The 23,617-nt window shown below is 29.8% G+C and overlaps 2 protein-coding genes across 8 annotated transcripts; one reads left to right on the top strand and one right to left on the bottom strand.

The window, feature by feature from the left end:
• Positions 1-1,137: 1,137 nt before the first annotated feature.
• On the bottom strand, positions 1,138-20,191 carry LOC132906848 (putative uncharacterized protein DDB_G0277255). Of its 6 annotated transcripts, none has more exons than XM_060959440.1 (10): positions 18,028-20,191; positions 14,179-14,292; positions 13,749-14,111; positions 13,247-13,516; positions 12,763-13,156; positions 12,164-12,598; positions 11,981-12,079; positions 11,704-11,905; positions 9,849-11,539; positions 1,138-9,519 (listed from the first exon to the last, which is right to left on the bottom strand). In XM_060959440.1, exons 1-10 carry the CDS (start codon positions 18,295-18,297, stop codon positions 9,449-9,451), a joined length of 3,909 nt encoding a protein of 1,302 aa, XP_060815423.1. In that variant the 5' UTR covers positions 18,298-20,191; the 3' UTR covers positions 1,138-9,448. The 6 variants fall into 6 exon arrangements, with proteins under 6 accessions (XP_060815423.1, XP_060815438.1, XP_060815428.1 ...); XM_060959455.1 differs by lacking the exon at positions 18,028-20,191 and adding exons at positions 15,528-15,576; positions 16,329-16,445 and having other exon boundaries at positions 11,704-12,079; XM_060959445.1 differs by lacking the exon at positions 18,028-20,191 and adding exons at positions 15,528-15,576; positions 16,124-16,322 and having other exon boundaries at positions 11,704-12,079.
• Positions 20,192-20,564: 373 nt separating this feature from the next.
• LOC132906897 (CDP-diacylglycerol--inositol 3-phosphatidyltransferase) lies at positions 20,565-22,566 on the top strand. 2 transcript variants are annotated; one of them, XM_060959517.1, is made up of 5 exons: positions 20,565-20,686; positions 20,799-20,900; positions 21,664-21,952; positions 22,024-22,187; positions 22,267-22,566. In XM_060959517.1, exons 2-5 carry the CDS (start codon positions 20,855-20,857, stop codon positions 22,419-22,421), a joined length of 654 nt encoding a protein of 217 aa, XP_060815500.1. In that variant the 5' UTR covers positions 20,565-20,686; positions 20,799-20,854; the 3' UTR covers positions 22,422-22,566. The 2 variants fall into 2 exon arrangements, with proteins under 2 accessions (XP_060815500.1, XP_060815496.1); XM_060959513.1 differs by having other exon boundaries at positions 20,573-20,715.
• The last annotated feature ends 1,051 nt before the right edge of the window (positions 22,567-23,617 follow it).

The following is a 23,617-nucleotide window of genomic DNA, read 5'->3' on the forward strand; positions in this document are numbered from 1 at the left end:
TGGATTATTATTTTCTATTTCAATGTAAAAAGTAATTCCTGTTAAAGTTGCTGTCATTTGATGAAGGCTAATTACTTGAGTTTCTGTTATTTTAGTATAAGTTATGTTTAAAGCATATTTACCTGTTTCCAATTTTCTTCTTTCCGATGTCTAATCTCGTTGATGTTGGAAATTATTTGAACTATGTTCGGTCATTATTCTTACTATTTTAGTCAGACTTCGTAACAAGATAAAGAAAACAGACTTACAATATCGCTGTATCCAAATAGATTAAAAGTATGTTTGCTTTTTTTTTGCACCGATTGCTTAATGACTATACTTGATTTTTTAGAAAGAAATAAAAATATAGGATTGCAGAATTTGTTATTGTCAATTATCACTTTAACAAATTTTGCGGTTCCTTTACTTTTATATTCTCTTCCTTTGATTAAAGTTTTTGCTATCAGAAAGTACTTCGTTTTTAAAAGTGAAATTAGATAAAATTTTTGTTATAACGATATTAAATAATATTTATGCTATAAATCAAATAAAAATTATTTTTGGAAGGAATATCTTTAAATTAATTTCTGGTAACTCACTTTTTTTTTATTGAAAAACGTTGCTATTTACGATTGATCGTTGAATCTAAAGAGTTTCTCAAATTATTTATCATTTCTGATTTTTTTATATTTCAAATTATTGTTAATGTACACAAGAGTTATCAATCTTTAGTCGTTGACTGATGGTGAAAGACTGCGAATGCTATATTATTTCAGGATGAAAGATGTTATATCTGACTTCTAGACTCTTCTGTTTACTAACAAATTTTTAATAAGTACAACAAAATTTGTGCTAACGATACTATTAGTTATTATTACACTAAAGAAGATTCTATTTTACAATGTAAATCAGGATTTAATTAATCTCTGATTGAAAATCTCAATTTTTTATATAAAAGATACAAGTATTTTTATAATTAATTTTGAATAATTCAATAATAATTTTTTTAGGATTAAATTTGATCGAAGCTATAATATTCGACTTATTAAAAGAACAAAAAAAGAAAAAAAATGAATAAGATTAAAATTAAAATCAAGTTTTTAAATAAAATGCTGAGCGTGCATGACAATAAGGGGCTAATAACAAAAACAAGTGATGTTCTCAACAATTTGTAGCGCAAGTGATATCATTTAATGCCAAGCAATCAAATAACATTGACATCAGATAATTGAAGGCATGGCAAAAAATTATTTTAACAACTATATTCGTTCGTGTCCTCAAATTTCGTGTTCGCAAAAGACGCTGTGAAAAGCTTTTAGACATAAACTTTTACATCCTTTCCATGTTTTTTAACATAAATCAATTTCGTGAGGTACAAAGTATACTCTAACTTCGAATTCATACGCTCAAAAATTAATTTAATAAGACTCATTTACATCAATTTTTCCAATACTGAATCCCTACGAGAACATATTTCTCTATAAAAGAAAGGAAAGAGAAAAACTCTTGTTTATCTAAAAACTTTACAAGCGGTCTCACTTGTTTTTTTGTCTTCCTTCAAGTTTCGCAGCACGCTCTTATTTTACATTTATTATTAATCAACATTGAAAAGAATCGATTTCGCGATTGTGCTCTTTCTTCTTCTTCTTCTCTTCCTTCCTCCTTTCTTCTTTTACCCCTGCTATATGTTCGTTCGTCGGCATTTGCTTTCTTTTCTTTAACGATATCCTTTATTGTCGCTATTTTAGCAAAAAGAAAGAAAACAAAGAAGTAACGTTGATATTGCTCGACAGACGTAATCGACATATAATTTCGTTAGGAAACACTGTGCTTCCGTCTACGCTATTTCGTTTTACAAAATAAATAATGCTTAATTCGTAAGATCCGTATTTCTACGTGTGTAGTAACTAGAAAAATAGTTCTGTTTCCAGACGATCCGCGGATCCTCTGATTTTTCCTTGTCTCCCGGTAAAATAATATCCGAGTGTTATTTTGGAATTTCGATGAAATGCGCGCGAGAACTTGAAAAAATCAACTATTATCAGATTATTTTTCGTAGTAGTAGTAGTAGTAGTAGTAGTAGTAGTAGTAGTAGTAGTAGTAGTAGTAATAGTAGTAGTAGTAGTAGTAGTAGTAGTAGTAGTAGTAGTAGTAGTAGTAGTAGTAGTAGTAGTAGTAGTAGTAATAATGATAATAATAATAATAATAATAATAATAATAATGACAATGATAATAATCGTTTGTCGTACAAATGATAGAAACGTTCTTCTACACGTTAATACTCGTATGTATGTATATATATGTGTGAGTGTATGTGTGTGTGTATGCAGATTATTGTATGTATATGTACATATATATATATTTATATATAACATTTTAATGACGATCAACAAAATTTACCAGTGAACCTTTACGCAGAACAGCTGAAAATCCTTCTTTAAATGGAGGCAGAGAAAATTCGTACTCATTGGTCGTACACAGTGCAATAAATACAAATTTCTGAACGCTATTTTCTTTTTCTCCTCTTTGTTTTTTCCTTTTAAATATAATATACAACAAGGTAACAGTATTTAAACGAGTCGTCGAACCGAAGAAGTTGCATTCAGTGCATGTTGGGTGCAACCAATGTAAAAACGCAAGTAGTTTTATTACATTCGACAAACGAAAATAATAATATAATATAATATAATATAATAATATAATAATTATAATAATAATAACGAAACTACATGTAACACAGTGAATTTGAAAAGCGCACGGTATTTCAGGTGAGATCGAGATAAATAGTGCACGTTCGATCGCGTGACATCGTGAAAAAGAGAAAAAAAGAAAAGAAATATATATATATATATTTATATATATATACATATATCAGTATATATATATATATATATATGAATTGAAAACGAAAACGAATTGAAAAATTCGAACGATCAAAATTGGGAAATTAAAGCAGAATAGAATAAAATAAAATAAAGCAAATATAGCAAAATAAATAAAAAACTGGCAGAATACGATATAAATGGCTAGTAAATAAAGTATCCTCTTTGTAAATCCTTATTACTTTTGCAAGAGAAAAACCTTGAAAATAAATTCATTTTTTCTTTTCTTTTTTTTTTTGTAAATCAAACGGAGGCGAAAAAGAGTCTTCCTCCAAAAAACGATACCAAGGAATGTTGAATGTTTATGAGATTGCTTTGCTTCTCCTTCCTTTCCCTTTCTTTTTACACTTCTTTTTTCTTTTATTTTTATTAAGTAACTAATCATAAGATCCAGACGAGAAAAACGTCGATTTCTGAAATTCTCTAGTCAAACATATATAAAAGTGGCGCAATGACGTGATACAGGTAGGATCGTCAGTAATGCACATATCGAGATGTTCGAAGAAAAATAAAGTTAAATAATTTCTAAACCCTCGATACTTAAAAATACTTGTCTAATATTTCAACGTTATTCTTTTCCAAATATACTCGCGTATGTGCATTCGTATGTCTGTAGCAATGCTGCATTCAGCAATCTCCCACGATATATGGACTTATTTTCACTTCTGATCCTCCTCTCACAACCACAGTATACGCGTTCCTCGTAAGTAACCAAGGAAAAAGCGCAAGTTTACACAACAGTCGTATAAGAAGTAAAAAAGAAAGATAGAAAGCTGTGCGAGAAATGAGAGGAGTCATCGCGAAAGCATAACGAGAAAGCGTAACAGAATCAATGAAAAAGTAGATAACATGTAAGAAATATGTAGTCACGCTCAAAACTGTCGTTGTTTTCTTATCCCATGATTTTCGTTAAATCGAAACGTATATTTCTCTCGTGTGTTCTCGATGCACCTGTTGAAATCTACATATATGTTTTTTTATTATTTTCTTATCTTTTTTGCATTTTTTTATTTGATATATTTAGACTTTCACGGTTATGAGTGAAATGAACCGCGTTACTAGCGCTTTAATCGTTTACAAATTAAACGCAGGAGACGGTGGTTGGTTGTTTCTCACATTTCGCATGATCGCTTCTTTTTCATACAACATATATCTATCTATATATATATGTATATCGAAGGATATCTCATAGAAATTTCCACGTTCAAATTCTACGATTTGTATGTGTATTTCTCTCTTTCTGTGTGAGTTTACACGCACGCAACTAAGGAAGAGAAAAAAAAAAAAGAAAAAGAAAAAGAAAAAAGGAAAAAGAAGAAATAGAGATATTATATCACAGTATCGTACGCAAAGCTTGTATGAAATCGCAGATAGAACAGCATAAAGGCCAAATGGCGACACTATACGCGTTTTTCTCGTTATCTTTTTTTTTTCTCTCGATGTGAATAATTATTTGGGAGGACATTATTTCTTTTTTCGCTCTCATGTGTAGAAGCATATTGAAATTCACACTGTTTCTCATTTTCTCTCTCCCTCGCACATCTGCACTTTTTCTCTTTTGCATTCTCCCTTTTTTCACTCTCTTTCTCGCGCTCGCTCTCACTTCTACTGCGTATTTTCTTCGTTTACACTCCATGGCAAATGACTCTTTACATCCATGGTCCATGATAGCTTTGCATGAATCTGAGGTTCTCAGTATCGTTAATAACAAAATAGTAAGCAACGACCGCTGTATTTACGCATCCTGAGAATAAATCGGGGTTTTCTCTTTCTCTTCTCAATTCCACTTTTTCGACTGATTCTTTCTCTTAACATGACACAAAACACGCGTTTTTGACAATTTCCCTTTCTCTTTGTTGCATTCGCAAAATGAATTCCATTTCCGTTTCTTTCGTTACTCTCTTCGTTCTCAGTCTGTTTTACTTTCATCGTGCCAGATTTAAACGATTTATCATCTGAATACGTATCATCGGCGATATACAGTATGCAAGTAATATTCGAAAATATTTCACAGATTTTTTTATCTTTTTTTTTTGTATTTTGGTTTTTCAGCTGACAAGAGAAAAGAAAACAACAGTTACCTGATTATTTATGCGTATATCACAATGCTTATCTATGCTCTAAATAGATTAATCGCTAAGCAAACGGCAGATAATACAATACGGCGTTAATGTAAAAAAGGAAAATTATACATATATATATAATTATATTGAATATATATAAACATCACTATAGAACATGTTCCGTTATAGAACGTGTGTTGTATTCAAATATCAATTTTCAATTTTCTCACTGAGTACTTCTTAATTGACATTCTGCCAATTCCACGACGCGAAAAAGAAAGACATAAAAAAATAAAGGAACTCGAATATTACTTTATACTGTGTTTTTATACCCACAAAAGGGAAAACCTTTGGCAACATACTTAAACGTTGGCAACAACATCCTCTCTCCAGTGCTGTTCTTTTTTTTTCCTTTTGTTTCGTTTCAGCTGGACAGCACAGCCTTTACCATACACGCAAAATATTCTCTTTTTATTCCTTTTATACACGCATAAGCACTCGTAAATAGCTTCTGTAATTCTCCGTATAATCGTTATCGATAATCAGCAAGTACAATTAATAGTTAATCGAATAGCTTCATCGTAATCATTAGCAATAATTAATAATAGTTATTAATATACGTATATACAGTACAGAAAAACTGCTTTACACTGAATAACAAATTGTACAGTGATACAAGGCTAACATTGAGATCGTCGGATACCTTCTTCTCTTCTTTTCTCTTGCTTTCTCTTTCACGCTGTCTCTTTCTCTCTCTCTCTCTCTCTCTCTCTCTTACTCTCGATCAATTATTAACCTTTATGTCCTTCTTTTTACTTGTTTGAACACTATCAACATGCCCGCGCTGATAATGAAGTTTCATCTCGAGCAGATGTAACCCACGAATACATAAACATTTCTGGAAACTTTCTGTAACCGGAAGCGCATTTGAAAGTTCAACATTCGTGTCGAAGGAAATCGATTACCTTGAAATTATAATATCTCCAAAAATGTTTCGATTATTCGTCGTGATTGTAATGTAATCACGTTACTTCTGGATACACACAATTGTTTCTGTCTATGAGAACAGTTCTAGCGGAATTACATAGACGGTACCGTCGAAACTTGGCAAAGCAACCAATCTTACAAATAAAATCATTGGAAAATCCCTTTCACATGCACAGTTTCACAAGAATAAATTGGTACACATGCGTTTATACGAACATAACAATTCAAGACGGGAAATAACCAACTATTTCTGTGTTTTTTTTTTGTTATTTTTTTTCTTTTTTTTCCATTCGTTAAATTAATTGTACATCTTAGCGACGTTTCAACAGTTTCAACCGAATCTATATCACTGATATAATATAGGCTGAGAACGAGATATGCAAGAGTAATGCGCTTGATTTTGGATCTTTATTACGTCCAATTAGGATTTTGTGCCCTTTTCGCAGACGAAACACGTACATATTTGCGTTACAGCATAGGCTATTATTCATGGATAAATGCAATTAGCCTGTTATTAAAAGAAATAAGCAAGCTTTTTTTCCTTTTCATTAATGTTTAAAATGCTTAAATAAGTGAAAACAGAAGAATCATGCCTATTACCTGTTTCGTCGATCACTGTTAATTTGGTACTTGTAAATTCAACAAAGAATATAATATGATACATTATCACCTTGCACGTTGATATTTATACATCTTTGTCTATCTTTTTTTTTTTGTCATTCGTTATAACACAATTAGTTAAACCGTGTATTCGGTACATAATATCGTTTCGCGGCATAGCTGCCATTCTGCAACGCATACACAATTTATGGTCCTATTTCCTTTCAAGTACTTCTGTGCTAATCTCTGTGAAGTTTAACAGTCATGGCCATTTGAACCGGTCAATGGCACAGGCTGATACTGCACTCTACTAACTTTAAGGCGATGAAGCACCTGACTTTTGAGTAGTTCCTTGCACGCCGGATAGAAATACCCCGAAGAAACATCATCCACTTAAAGTAAGGATAAAACCACCATAACCATTTAATCATAGTGTGATGTAATGTAATAGGTCTTTCGATTAAAAATGAATTGGTCATAGTACAGTTGAATATAATGATTTATCTAGGCATTCAGGAGTGACTGATCCATTGCATTAAAAATTTTCCTGCATTTATGAGAAAAATATGAGATATATCGATTTTTATACTGTAAAATAATTAATGATGATGATAAAATGATTCGACTAAAATTAATTATGAAACTAAATCGTAATGCTTTATCGTATGCTTTAGTATTGATATAATATACCATCAAAAAATGATAACACGCATTGAATGATGTTTTCTTTGAAGTATATTCCAACATGCATTAGTGGTTTTCATATATGTTAAATACTTTTAACTTATTACTCATTCTTGAAAACTGTACCCCCAGCTGTACTGTACTGTTATATTGCTGAACAAAATGAAAAATATTAACAGAGCTTATATTTTCTGTTTCCATGCGTAATTTTGAGGGTAAAAAAAAGACAACAAAAATCGCCAATTTTAATTTGTTAATTACGATTAATTTCTGATTAATGATAATATTAATAATAATAATAATTAATAATAATAATAATAATCTATACAGACAAACACGCTTCCATTCTTTTATATGAAACTTATCTGCAATAATTGATTAGCTTTATCCTTATCTTCGAAAATGATAAGTTTCCACACAATTTATTAATTAGTTATATTTTTGGCTCTAAATACGCGACACTTGCATTCGAATTGAAAATTATGTTTCGTTATATTGATTATCTATCAAAAAGTAAAATATGTTGGAGGTAGGCTTCCTACATAACGAATAGAATCGTTGTGAAAGGAATCATATTAAGTTCATTTTTCCCGTTTATCTTTTTTTTTCTTTTTTTTTTTTTTTTTTTTTGATTAACTACTCATATAAGCTTTTTTCTTACTGTAGATCGATAACAACCACAAAGTGTATTAGTTACTTTCTTTTTTACCATATTCAGAGGATAACATAATACGATGAAAAATTTTAAAAGAATTCAAAATACAAGTATTCAAAATTAAATTGGACATTAGCTAGTAGAATATTTACATGCACTACACGCATTCACACCATCATAGTTCATGATCACAAGCAAGTAGTTTATTATAATTATTATTACCAATAATTAATAGTTAATTATTCATTAAATAAGCAAGTTTGTGTAAAAATTTAGCGTTTTTTGTTTTGTTCTTTTTTCGTTTCGACACATTCGCACTCTTCTCACTGTCTCTACCCAATTCAGGACCTTGAGCGCAGCGTTGCAAAAAAAAATCAGTTTTCAATGTTCTCTCTCTTTTCCTCCTTTCAAATTTCTTAAACTATTATCTATTGCGGCTGTAAAAGTAACCACTTCATAAACTTGTAAGTCAATCACACTACTTTTTTTTAAATATTTTACACGTGTTCAAAAACACACTTACATTCACCATTTTTCATTACACTTCACACATCTTTATATCTTTCTTTACTTTTCTTTAAAGGTTCGTCTTAAATAAAGTACATGTAATCTAGCGACCATTATTTTTACGTTTAACCTTCCTAAAGTTTTCCTTGAAGACTCACTGATGGTTGCAATAATTCTTGTTTTCAAGGTGTTGTTTTAAGATCATCTCTGCTCGTAATTATATCAGATAATTATTAGTAGTTTAGCAATATTTCCGACAGATGATCTCAATTTGGTATAATTAACATAACAGGCTGCTTTCAACTATTTTTAAACTTTATTATAATGGTCTAAGATGTATTTTTTATTTCTTAAAGGCATCAGCATAAACCACCATGTCACAGCACATGCAGTTTTTGAAAAATTTGCTTCATCATAATCTTGTTTCAGTTAATTTTTAAACTCCTTAAATAGTTTTTATACTTTTGTTTCGAAGTTGTAACACTTTCGTAGCTGATCCGAAAGGCATTTTACTTTTTATCATTTTTTTCCCCTCAAAAATTATGAGGCATTTTATGACTACATGAATTTTCACATTTTTTTACAAGAAAATTGTTTATGTTTTGATAGAGTGAAATATGTTTTATGCATCATGAACTTATAATTTTCAGTCAAATATTGTATCAGATGTCAATACTGAAACTTAAATTTTGTGTTAGAACCTTTTTTTTCAAAGGTATTTTGCAACTCATTAATGTATGTACAGTCAGAACATACACAATTTATAAGTCTCGTTTTTTTCCAGTGATTGATTATTATGTACATTAGTTTTAGAGGCACACCTTGCGCCAGTTGGCTTTACAGAATTATCACTGATGATTTGACGCAAAAATTAGTATAACGTTTATTGGCGATCGAAACCGATAATTTCTGCAACTTGTTTGATACAGGTTCGATCAATTTGCTTGTATTTAGATATATATTTGGTCTTGCATAGTTAGCAGACTCCTCTGGCTGTTTACAGTTTTATAACAGATAACTTGAAATAGAGGTAATTTTGCAGTACAAAAACATTATTGTTGTTATTTACCCCATATTTTTTAGTGCCCATTTCACTGACCACTGTAGAACTGTATACGACCGCTTGCAGTTACTGGCATTTCCCTCATAACAGCGTCCCATGCTATATTAACAAAGAGAAACAAATGAAAGAATTACGAACTTTTTAGATACCATACTGAATGTTAAATAGCGCGTGTATCTCCAATTTCATGTCAAAAAATGCTATCGACTGCAGTAAATCAACTATATAAATATTTCAAACATAATTACATTGATCGGCACCTTCCACAAATTCTTACAATTGCCTTCAACACTCAAGCAATTAACAACAGTTCAAAGATTAATTTATAGAATTCAATATCGTTTTTTAAATATTATCAATACCGCATTATTTGATCTTTTATTAAAAAATTGGAGGCAATCTAAAGTCATAAAGGAAAATTTACTTACCTAAGCCAACGAATGAGACGATTTTATCATGATTGTACGTTTGTATATTAACATCTTCTTCGGGAGCTACATACAGCATAGAAAAATCTTCTTTTGGTTGATGGTGATACTTCTCCATTATTCCTGGTGGAGGTGTGGGTGGTGGTGGCAAACACGTAGGAGGAGGGAATCTTGGAGGATAACCCATGCACGGTAATCGCTGTACCATCACCGGATGTAAAGGTTGTTGAGTTACATGCGTATTTGGAGGTTGCATGAAATTAGGCGTAAATTTATCACATCTCATGTGTTTGTCAAATATTGGAGGATATCTATCGAAATTAGAAGGTGGTTTGTTTATAAGTGGTGGAACGGAAGGAAACACAGAACTAACGCTTGAAGTCTCTTCGGTTGTCGAATCTTCCGACAATAAAAGTTGTTCGTTAATTTCAAATCCAAACCTAAGTTCCGTAGGTAACTCGCTGTTCTTGGTAATATCTGCTGCAGTTTCATCTAATAATATAACTGCAGGTCTCGAAGTCTTTTGTTTATTAGATGTTTGTAATTCTGTTTTCTGTGTCTGATCTTTGTCCGAAGTGGAACTTTGTTGTTTCGTTTTCTTACATTCGGAATCTTCTTGTTGTTCTTGTTTCGAACTTACAGAGTATACATTTCCCGATTTAACCGTTTCATGCTTCTGTTCTTTTAAAATCTTTGTTGATTTTTCGGTTTTTGTCGACTTGATTGCTTCTGATTCAATATTTTGCAGTTCTTGCATTGCTTTCGGATTATTTGTAGTATTAGCTTTTAGCGATTCACCTTCATCATTTGAAACAATTGCTGGATTATTTTTATTTTCACAGTGCGTATTAGAATTTTCAGTATTTTGTGATTTTTTTGCATTTTCATCATGGAAAGTATATCCAACTTTCTTGAAATGTTGATCTTCATGTGATGCTTGATTTTGTACATTTTGATTATTTTGAATGTAACTTCCTCCTCCTCTGCGTGCTCGTGGATTGTTACACCTCGCATTTACAACAGTGTCTTTATTATTGACACTGTTGCAGTTAGGATTGTTGTTATCAGAATCGGGATTACAATTGGTTACAGTATTATTGAGTTTTGATGGCACTGCATTCGTTACTGAAGTCTCGTTTGATGTCGTGATATGATTATTACAGTTCACAGCTTTTGGTTCTGGTTGTGTTAAATTTTGACGCATTTTTTCAATATCTTGTACATATTTAATAACCTGGATATTTTTATTAATAGCTTCTTCTTGAGCCTCTGCCTTGTTTCTCTCCGTTGAATTTTTCATTTTTGTCAAAGTCGGTGATGGTGGTTTTTCGAAACTTAGATTCAAAAGATGATTCGAATGGGTGAAGCTATGTTGCCTTGTTTTCCTATCCGAGTGTTGTAATTCATCTAAACTAGGATAATAATCTTGAGGAATCTTGTCTGGTTCTGAAGGTGTTTTGGGTGGCACACTAGGCCACGAAGATGTATTTAACATGTTTGGAACTATTGCAGACATATTTAACACTGAATTGTGAGTCATATTAATAGTTGCCATACGAGCAATGTCCGCGTAACTTGCTTGCGGCGTTCCACCCGATGAGGTAGCTATTTTTGATAAATTATGTTTGGACGTATTTGATGTAACTGGTAATGAATGGACAGAATCAGAATCGCTACTGTCTGATTTATCACTGCAAATAATAATTACTTTAATTAGCTAAAACGTCTTCAACAATGTAAATTATATAAACTATATGAATAAAATACTTGATTTCTTTTATGAATTTATCCTCTTATAAATATCTTTCAAAGTAACATATATAGAAGAAATTAAAAAGAAAGTTGTATTAATTACCTTGGTGGCATACTGCTTGCTGATTTTCTTCGAAGTTCAGGAGAAAGCGGTGTTCTATATTCATTAGAAAATCCTCTGGAATTTTGCAGATAAGATCCTGACGTTGTTAAATTTTGTGCTCTACTGCCACTGGAACTTCTTCTCTGTTTTTTACTTTTCTTCTTCTTTGTAACTACCAGGAATTCTGTTTCATGTTCAGGCTCTGGATTGATTTTTTTATTGGAGTTTCGACGACTAGCATAATCATCTCCAGTATCATTGCAATATATAGACTGACCTTCTTCCGTTCCCCAAGATCGTCTATCGCCACGACTATCGATAGCTGCGTCCCCTGTGCTTCTTTGTTTCGCACGGCGTAGAGCTACGTTGATCGTGCCTATTCAAGCGATACAAACTTCATGAACTTTTTGCGTTGTTTTATTATTACTTAAATAACAAGCTCTTATAATCAATTACTTACCATGTTGACTTGATATACTACTGGCACCACTAGAACTGACACTTTTCTCCGTTGTGAGGTCTTCGAGTTTAGTCTTAGATATTTCTTCAAGGGAATTAGACTTCTGTAATTTGGCAGGTAACTGTTCCCTTTTAGTATCCTTTTCTCTACTTCGTGGCTTTGCACCTGAACTAGTTTTTACTCTTACTGGATTACTTGGTTTTCCTTTTTTACTTTTAGATTCTTTATTTTCAATAAAATTAATTAAACTGTCAATATCTTCATTGCGATGTCCTTCGACATTTTCAGCACTGTACACAATAACATTAGGTTCTTGAGTGTGCTTTCTTCTAGGCTTTTTCCGTTCCCCATTATAGTTTTGTACTGGATTCCCGTTTTCATCCAAGGATTTCTTTTCTCCAGATCCGGTAGTATGCGCTGTATACCTCGAGCCTTCTGTGCAAAATTTACATATTTCAATTTGTTATAAATTGAAAGCTTTTATAAATGTTAATACCACAAAAATGTAATATTTAAAAATTATTAGTGATATCTAAGTATTTGCAATGTATAATAATTTTATGATAAATAATATTTTATAATTTTGGTATATCACCTACCCATTGTAATATTTTGTGTTTGTAAGGATGCAGACATCATGGAACACAAACTTGGAATTACTTTACCCTGACTAGCACTAGAACTATTTGCAGTTCCACCAATACCACATTTCACACTATTGAAAGTTTGAAAAGAAAGGGCTCCAGTTACTTCTGTACCATTAACAGATATTTTTGATTTATCTTGCTTTCCACTATGTTCACGGAGAGAGAAATCTATTGTAGTATCCACAGGAGTTTGAGCTATATCGAAAGGAGTGCGCGATATATATTGAGGTCTACGTGGTTCAATAATTTTCATTTCAATTCCTTCTTCATCTTCCGTATCTAAGGAGTGAGGTCTCTGAACCCCACTTATACTAGATCCCACATTCCTTTCACTAATAGTACCCACCTAAAATAATTAATACAAAGATAAATAAATATAAATAAATAAAACGCACCAAATATATGCAATTATTGTATTAATAATATATGAATTTACCTCAGCATCACCTAAATCAATCACCATGTAATCTGATTTATACTCTGGTGGTGGATTATCTGATTCAAGCATTTCATTTGTCCCGTATTTTCCTTTGTTACCTCTTTTCTCACGCACTTCAACTTCACTTTCGCACAAATCCCTTTTGGTATCTTTTTTGTCTTTTTCCTTTTCTTCCTTTTTCGTACTACTATATGATGGTTTGTCTAAAGATCTGGATTTTTCTTTGTTAGTCCAATCGTATGCTCCTCTTTCTTCACAGAAACCCTTCTTAAAAGGCAGAAAAGAAAAGTATATATTTAATTAAGTAACAACTCAATGTTGTGTTTACATAATATATTACATAAAACTTACAGCTATATTGTTTTTTTTACAAATAATTATTTTAAATAAAATTAATGAAAAAATATAGGAAAATTAATTCATATTCACGAATAATCAATATATAGAACAATTTAATCCAACAATTTTTATAAGCAATTTTCAATATATATATATATACCTTTTTATCAAATAATAGGTCTAAATTAGCCAATGAAGCAAGACTGTGTGATGCATTAACATTCGAAGGTAACGAACCACCTTCTCTTTGTCTTGCAGATACACTAGGTCCTGTATATTTTTTATTCTTTCTCCTATTTCCTCCGTAGGTATGGCTAGATCCAGATGACAAATAAGCAAAACTGCTATCAAACTCTGAAGCAATAGGTTGTGCTAAATTTTGTAATGACCCTCCATGTGTCAATCTTTCAGAAACAGAGTCTCTTTTATGCCTCCTACGATTTGACCCAGGTAAACAACGTGAATTGGTTATTATCCTACGACCTTCTTCGGTTTCATCTGCTTCTGCTTCTTGAAGTAGTTCCTAAAATGAATATCATTAAATATGAAAATCATTTTATTACAAGAAATAAAAATATAACTACGCTTACTTTAAAAAGGCTTGATTTTCCTTCACGATCTTTGGGACATTTATAAGTTATAGCTTCATCCAATAGCGCACGTAATTCACCTTCATTTAATGCAGACAAAGTAGCTGGTTCTTCCTAAAAGATGCAATTAAAAGAAAAATTTTGAAGTTAGTTGTATATTATGCGTACATGTAATAATACCATCATTATACTTTATATATAGAATTTAAATGAAAGATAGCCCTGTAAGAAATTCATAAATAATAAATTAAATGTAAATATAAGATGCAACAGAACAGATACAAGTAGATACGTAGATTCAAAACATATTTTTCTTGATCAAGAACTATTATATAAGTTAAAATGAATTTTTCAACAAATAGATTTTCTTTTGTAATATAAAAATATCATTAATTGTTTAAAAATAAATATATAAATTAATAAATTTTGTATCCAATTTAGTTAAAATATATATATTATAAAATATATAATGTTTTGGATCGCTTTGTTTGTAACCTATACATGGTCTAGGAACATGTTTGGCAATGTAGATTCAAATATGGAAAGTATGCCAAGAGTTCAATCCAAACTTTAGGCGTAAACCATAAGCGGCAATATATCCAAAGATGTACTAAGAAATTACAGAATATTCTAAATATCTATGACTTGCATAGATTATTTTATTACATTTTGCGTTACTGTTATATTATATTATTCACTTTCTGTTGAAACCTAATTTATTGCTTTAATTATAACTACGAAATATATAACACTTTTATGTAGATCAATCTATATTTAATTTAGTGTTTGTAAATAAAAATGTCTATAATTTTATTATGTTACAACTAATAAATGTTGTATAAAAAAATGCATTTTTTGCAGTATTTGTATTATTATGTGTTATATTGAACACCATAGTATAAACTAGACCACAAGGCAGATAAGTATAGATAGATTCCAAGAGTAAATTTAAGGTTTCACTTATTGGATTTTATGAAGAAATATACAGACCACATAGAAAAAAGTATATTAGTATAAATGATGTACACTAATGTCACATTTAACAGTACAATCTACACACATCATATACGTACGTTACTTTCACTATGTTAGTCATATGTATCATAAATTTTATTTCTAATAAACTCTTAAATGTATGGATCATTTATTTATTTATAATCACTAAAACTTCTAATATTTTCGTTAATACATAAGAGCAATACGTTTACTTTTCCTCTTTCCATTTTAAAATGCTTTTAAAATGTTAACCAATCAAAGCATGTAACATTATTATACTAAAATGTACATAACTGTTTATATAACAGGAAAAAAATTATAAATTTATATAATCTTTGACTTGATTTACTTACGAAATACTGCATAAATAATATCATCAGCGAAATATTTTTCACCTGTAGGCTATAAACAAAGTAAAAAATATTGCAAAGAAACGATACATGATGTGTCATTTATTTTTTGTGATAATTTGACCAACATTACCCTGCGGTAACCTGACTAGCTTCATTCAAAGCAAAATATCTTATCAGAATGGCTGCCCACGTAAAAAAAAAGAAAGAAAAAACTGACTGCAGTCTTTTTTTCTTTATTTGAAACAATACACAGATATCGTCGAAAAGACATATCATTTAGTAACAAACTTTCATCAAAAACAAAGAAAATTAAAAATGATTACGATTCCTCCCAGAATATGCCGTTTTTACAAAGATAACAAAACCTTTGCGAACTTATTGACCGTGAATCGTCATAACACACAATGAAATACTTTGTACGTTTTAGCAGCTAGGTTAATAATAAACTCTTATCATTCTTAGCAGAAAAAAAGAGGGTAAAAAAAGGAAAAAATATGTTATCACTCGTTTCGCACTGTTGGGTAATATCCCACGAAAAAAAGAAAAAAAAAAGAGAAAGAAGAGATACGTGGTTTCGTGTACGAAACAATACAAACCAATCGTCTTTGAAGATTTCAGAAAGCACTGTTAATGAATACTCGTAAGTCCTTGGAAATGCGAAAAGGATAGCCAATAGCGAGTTTACCTTCGGTCGTAAATTAAAATAGGACACACACCAGGAATTGAAGTTTTGGGCTTGTCCAGAGATCGATAGGGGGTCGCGATTAGCTAATTGAGACACGAGATACCGGGGTGACTTACAGACGAAGGAAAAATCTGCTGGGCAGTGCCGGCACGGAATTTATATTTTTAGAGGGCACCTGGGTCGGCTGCAGTCGTCTCTGCTCCGTCGAACTGCAGTCCCCGCTGTATAACCACCGTTACGTAGAGACCTCGCGCATTTGAGTATACGATAAACCGTAGCCGACGATATGCTATCACTGTTCACAAGAAATATTTATCGGCAGTATCAAAAATACAGTACCGATTTTAAATACTATTGTGACGAGCGGGCGCGGCGCGCTCTTCTCACCATGGCCGCCGCCATTACACTGAGAACACGGCCATTCCAGGATCGTAACAAGCAAGGGCGCTTTCGTACACCTATCCGTTATTCTTTGTAAATCTATGTATATATACCGTGTATTGTATGCTTAAAAGAGTTGCATGAATTTACATAAAATAATTTATATAAAATTTAAGAAAATATATAAAATTTAAAAAAATATATTATACGAAATTATATTAAATTATATATAGACTGAGGCAAATTTATATATTTTATCCAGTTTCATATTTTTTTATCAACATAATTGAAGAAATAGAACCTACATCAAAATTTCTTTCTCCCACTAAATGTTATAACAAGTATCTCACTTTAAATATTTTACATATTTTTGCATACTATGTGCATTTTATACATTTTTGCACCTCCAAATATCCCATAAATGCATGAATATCTATAGTTTAGTTATATAATAAATTAAACTTATATAATAATATAAAATTTACATGATAATATATACATATTCCTTTTCCATTATGCAAATACATATGATAAATATACATGAGTAAATAGGTAATATATGCACTACTATTGAACATTATAAAAATATACATATTATTTTATTTTTAAAGTTATATCTCATTTTATGAACTAAATTGCATGAAAATTAGTGATATGATTTCAATCATGTATTATCTTTTTTTATTCATACGTGATTTGATAAGTCTTTAATGCAACTCTTTTGATGATAAAATAACAAATATGTATGCTTGAAATATAAACAAACTATAAAGTTTAATCATGATAGCATCAATAATGTAATTTATGTCATTCATATTTTAGGAACAGATAGTTATACATAATCATTTATACATAAATAGTCATACTATTATCAATTCGATTATATTTTTCATATTTATATACTATTTTCTTGTCATAAGATATAAACATATTTTGCAAAACTTATGAACTTTTTATAGTGTTATACCATAATAATTAATTACAGATACTTCGTAAGCAATTATTGATTACAAACTTTTACATAAGTTGTTCATTGATAACTTTTAATTAAAGTAATTATATCAAATATTTAATTAATTTGAATTAAATGTATAAAGGTTAATACGATTTAGAAATTATAAGATTTAATTTAAAAAATCAACTGTTATAAATACTATGTAGTCATTATAATAAGCAATGAATAATTTGCTGGAAGGTATATCTTATTTCTAGTTTGTATATAAAATAATACTAGAGGTCAAATTTTAAACAAAATATTTTATACTATTTAAATTTAAAATACATTTTTGTATATGTATATACTACATATTTATTTCTCATACAAATAACTAAAATGATACTATAATATTACTCATTTCATTAATATCTTTCATTAACATATTAATATATTAATATCATCTTGAACAATTTTGGAACCTTTGTATTTTAACTCACCTGTTTACTGTCAGAGGTAATACAAGCCGGTGCACTTGGAGTTGTTGAATCTGAATTAGTATCAATGTTCGTCGAAACACATTCTGTATTTGAACTCTGGTTACTAACAGTTTCAACACCTACCACTGAATTCTCTATATTATTTCTTTCATTAGAGGTCTCACTATTATTATTTTCAGCAGCTTTGTCAGGTGCTACTGGTTCTTGACGATGTTCTGGCCCTGGGGCCATTTTGATCGAAATTGACAGTGTTGTGTCCACTGCACTCATAGTTTCAACATTTTTCTTTGGTGTTGTTAAGGTCTGGAGACCCGTTTCGTTTGATCACAGACAGCAATTTGAGATTCTCGCATGTCGTATTAGTTAAATTTTTTTCTTAATTTCAGTATTTAGTTTACGAAATCATCACGTCCATGTAAATGAAACCATTTTACACTATGCCGATGTCACATTAGGTTAAATAATTAATTTAATCATTCCAAATTCAACACTTTTAATTGGATTCAAAAACAATACACGCATAAACAACAATAATTATTTGTGTTCAGATTGTGAGATTCAATTGATGACTTTTCCAATGTGCTCGACTTTACGCGCGTACCATGCGCGTTAGGAAATTAACAAAAATGGCACCGTCCACCATCTAGTGTCGTGACCGTCGATCAATTAGGAAACTGTTGTCTTTCAATTTTTCCTTTATTGCTCTGATATATTTTCAATTAACTCGTATATATTTTCTGTGCATTTACGTTAAATATTAAAAGTATAACTTCCTTCTCGTATTTTAATATCAACGATTTTATCGTCGTTGAGGTTATTTCAAATCTACTTATCAGTTTCAACTACAGCTGTCGCTTGTTAGAATACGTTATATATATTCTAACAAAACACGTACTGTGTTTGCTGTACGAACTGATAGATAAATATTTATTTTATGTTTAAATCATATATTTATCAAAGGAAGAAATACAAAAGAATGAAAAATTCATCTTGCACGTTGTTTTAATATTGATATATTCATTTGGAATTACTTGTTTCCTTTCCATAAGTAATAAAACATAAAAAATATAAAATTTGCGATATTACCGCCTTTCTCTGATAACAAATAAACTTTCTGTTAGAATTGAAAGTATATTTAAATTACTTAATTCATGCCATAATTATAACAGCAGATGTATATACGTTAGAACGTAAAATATACAATAAAATGAATGGAATGCTTTCTGTGGCACTTATTAGAATTTCATTCGGTGAACAAAAAATAATAATTATTTTTCAATGACATGCCAAATCAGTTCTTGGTGCATTTACAATTGTCTCGAAAGGCGTCAAAGAAAGTCCAATTTTGGAGTTACAAAATGAGGTTGATAATCGTCGTAGTTCGAGGTACTCATAAATTCAAAATGGCCGCTGACGATATTAAAATGCACATTTTTCTCTCAAGTATATGTTGCTTGCAAATCTTTTTTTATGCGAAATGCAATGTTACTGGTAACGTTGTTGCAACCGTGTACGGGTGGAAGACGCGAAAATGTATTTGTCCAAAACGACGACACCGTTCCTAGCATCGCTTGTACACATACCAACAAGTATATAGTTTGTACTTGCTAGTATTTCGTCGTGCATAAGTCTTGGAAGACACCGAAAAATCACTTTTGAAACATCTCACTGACAACTAAAGAAACGTTGCACAGAGTCACAAGTACCTGATCGGATCATTGAAGCGTATTTCAAAATCGTCGGCGAATTATCGATCGCATAATGTTACTTCTGGTTTATGCACTTTTCCGACGATGGCACTAAAGTGGTACGACAACGATATTCTCTATCGAAAACACTCAATTCTAAAGTAAACCAAAGAATCTCATTAACGAAATTTATTTAAAATACAACATTAATTGTATTCTAGTAAATGGAAAGTAGTCCACTCGAAACTTCATTGCACATCCAAAATCCAACCGTACGGTTAATCAGTTTTACCACTAAAACATTTCACTTGTCTTCACTATCGTTCGATCGATATTATTCTTAGTTAATCACGTTGGGAAAAAAGTGAAGGAAAATTGACGTAAACCTGTACCGACAGTTTTCTCGCGACACAATAAACGATCGCTTTTGCGCAGAGAAACGGCGGACCAGCCGTTTAGCCTCCGAAAATGTCGTCTGGCTTCAGGAGCGTAACTATGTGTCAAGATATCTTTTTTGTAACTAACTTTTCACATTTTTGAGGTAAATTTTATTAGAATGGTATAAAAATAAATTATCTAATATAAATTATTATTCCTTTAAAAGACGATATATTACGCAGTAGTTCACATTTGTTTTAATCTTTGTAATCTAATTGCAACAAAGAAAATTTTGGAACAAAATATAATATTTTTTCTCTAAATGTTGTAAGATTAAATAAGGATCGCATTTTATAAAAGTTGTGTATTTTTTTTTTGTAATGTAATAAAGTCATATAAATACGGGTGAAAATATTAATAGATACAATACTGTTACTTGTGTGACTGCTATATACGTCACCGGGGATCGATATATCTCGAATCTCGAACCATAATACGATACGATTGTCGATCTTACTAATTCATTGACGTTATAGCTCCTTCTCCTTAATATTCCTTTTTAGAGTAATTCAGATTAAGTTGAAGACGACACGGTGCGTGTAAGTAGTGCGATAATTGTAAAGTGCGTAATTTATATAAGTGTAAGAGAGATTTTACTTAATATAGGCGAGCGTGGATAACATAAATTTCTACATTCGATTACAGATAACAAGTTCCGTTATTATTTTCCAAAACGGTGTGGGATAATCAAAAGCGGTAAAATGACGCAATCTGAGAATATTTTCTTATTTGTGCCCAATATTATTGGTAAATAAAAGTCCACAATCAATTCTAAATTTTTTGTAGACAAAAATATTGTGTGAATATTTTTAAAAATCAAAATAACTAAAAAAAAAAAAAGAAAAAAAAAGAGAAGGAAAGATCAAAACAGTATTGATAGTATAACGATAGTTAATATATAATTTATTATCTAATATTAAACAAAAAAGAATAGATTGGAAATTTAAAAAAAGAATCATACAAAATAGATATTTTTAAATATACAAGTAATATAACACTAAAATTGTATTTTTTATTCTTATTGATATTAAACAATAAAATAATTGAACAGAATTTATTTATAGTATATTTATACATGCATATTATTTTATAATGTTTGAATTCGTTTGCTACATTAACGAAATAGAATGATAGCTATGTAATGTATATTCATATATGTTTATCATTTCTGATGAATGGTTATAAAGATTAGCTATCTTTGATACATGCATTAAAAATTTAAAAAACTTCTTATTGCTTGCAGTTTAATTGGCTATATGATAAGAAAAAGATCAAAAGCATTGCACTTTATAGGTTTCCTATATTGATTCATTGTGATTCAAAGAGAATAGTTTTTTATATAACCTTTCATTATATATTTCAAATAAAAACATTAGAATTTTATATGTGTATCAATACTATTGAAATTCTAATAAGTTAAAAAAGATATAAAAGTAATATAATTAAGGACAATAGTAATAAATAATGTATATATATATATATATATATATATATATATATGTATTAACAGGCTATGGCAGAGTGATTTTGGCTATTATATCTTTTTATTTTATGAGAACTAATTATGTTATTGCATCATGGTGTTACATTATTAGTGCACTATTAGATGCAGTGGATGGTCATGCAGCAAGATATTTCAATCAAAGTACCAAATTTGGTGGTATGTTAGATCAATTAACTGATCGTGTTGGTACCATGTGTCTTTTAGCTACATTGTGTATGTTTTATCCATCATATTCATTCTGGTTTCAATTAAGCATGGCCATTGACATTAGTTGCCATTGGATATATTTGCATACGTAAGAATAAACTTCATTCAAATGTATTATTATATCATCATACAAAAATATAAGAAAATATAATATTATAGATCACTTTTGCAAGGAAAAACAAGTCATAAATTTATCGATATGTCTGAAAATGCGATTATGAGTGTGTATTATACAAATCGTACAGTCCTATTTACTATGTGTGCTGGTAATGAAGCCTATTATGCTGCGCTATATCTCCTTTACTTTACAGAAGGACCTACTTGTAAGTTATTATTTCTTTATGTATATATTTTATTAACACTGTTATAATAAATACTACAAAATGTATGTTCTTATTTCAGTTCTCGGTATAAGTTTATTTAGGTTGGTAATGTATCTTTCTGCACCAATAGCATTTGTTAAGACATGTATCTCATTGTTACATGGATACGTAGCCTGTATTAATTTAAGCATTATTGATCTGAAGGAAAGACAAGAGCGTTTAAAAGTGAATTAAGTTATTGTATTTATTAAGTATTTAGCCAAAATAAAGATGATTCATCTTCCTAAGTTACATAAATATTTATATTATATTTTTATCAATTTATGTAACTGAATGTGCCATATTTGGAATTAAAATGCATAAACTATTTTAACATTAAGTAGATAAATGATGCTAGTCATTGTTGAATTTCTATTTTAATAACAAGCATATTGTGAGCATTATATATATGTTATACTTCAATATTGTTAAACTTTTAAGATATTTAAACAAATATCAATTCAATAGATCTCGTTATATTCTTGTATTTAATAAATGATTTTACATTTTCAAATGATACATAGAACTTAATGATTTTTTTGAAAATTTTTTTGTAGAATAGTATTAAAAGAAGATTAATAAACATACTAGATGTTATTGGGTTTCAAATATCTTAATGTAATCTATTAAAAATATATTTAATATATATTATAATTTTATATTCGTATATGGTTTTATATATTGTAGTGTTACATTTTTGCTGTACTTCATAGTTTATTGTATATTGATGTATCTGTAATATATAAATCTGATGCAAAAGATGTATAAAATTTAAAGAAAATATTTAATAAATATTTTTGTCCCTTATATAATATTAATATTATCTTTATTGTAGCATAATCGTTAATACAAAATATTATAAGTATATCATATCAATATTATATGTGACTAAAGAACATATATAATGAATCGTATCAGTTTAACAGACATAAAAATTAATTATCATTAGATATTTATTGCTATGTATAAACATTTTTTTATCACATGCGCCAATTCATCTGTTGCTATAAAGATTTTTACTTACTATAAACATGCTTAAATATTTTTTGAGATTTAGAAAAGACGATTATTTATCACGTTCAAGAATTTATATAAAAGCGATAGGGTATAAGATAAAATAAAAAGTAATATAGAAATTTCTATAATATTGCATCAATCTATGTAATCTACTATATCCACAACAAAATTTATAAAAAGTGAAGTAATACAATATGCAATGTAAATATCATTTGTTGAATGGGATATTTATAACATAGCTATTATTACTATCAAGACGTTCTGCTAAATCATTATAAAAACAACAGATAAATTATACAATGTGACACGTGTTTTTTTTAATGATAACAAAATTCTACGAAATATACGCAATATACATATCAATTGTGATGTTC

The sequence above is a fragment of the Bombus pascuorum genome, chromosome 1 (assembly GCF_905332965.1).
Source record: "Bombus pascuorum chromosome 1, iyBomPasc1.1, whole genome shotgun sequence".
Taxonomy (NCBI): domain Eukaryota; kingdom Metazoa; phylum Arthropoda; class Insecta; order Hymenoptera; family Apidae; genus Bombus; species Bombus pascuorum.

Excerpts from the sequence above, each read along its gene's own strand:
- LOC132906848 (XM_060959414.1), bottom strand. The coding sequence starts at position 18,297 with ATGAGTGCAGTGGACACAACACTGTCAATTTCGATCAAAATGGCCCCA. Across the intron at positions 12,599-12,762 it reads AACACAAAATATTACAATGG|AAGGCTCGAGGTATACAGCG; the intron begins GTAGGTGATATA and ends AATTTTGCACAG. Across the intron at positions 9,520-9,848 it reads CGTCTCATTCGTTGGCTTAG|CATGGGACGCTGTTATGAGG; the intron begins GTAAGTAAATTT and ends TTGTTAATATAG.
- LOC132906897 (XM_060959517.1), top strand. The coding sequence starts at position 20,855 with ATGACGCAATCTGAGAATATTTTCTTATTTGTGCCCAATATTATTG. Across the intron at positions 20,901-21,663 it reads ATTTGTGCCCAATATTATTG|GCTATGGCAGAGTGATTTTG; the intron begins GTAAATAAAAGT and ends ATGTATTAACAG. Across the intron at positions 21,953-22,023 it reads CATTGGATATATTTGCATAC|ATCACTTTTGCAAGGAAAAA; the intron begins GTAAGAATAAAC and ends ATAATATTATAG.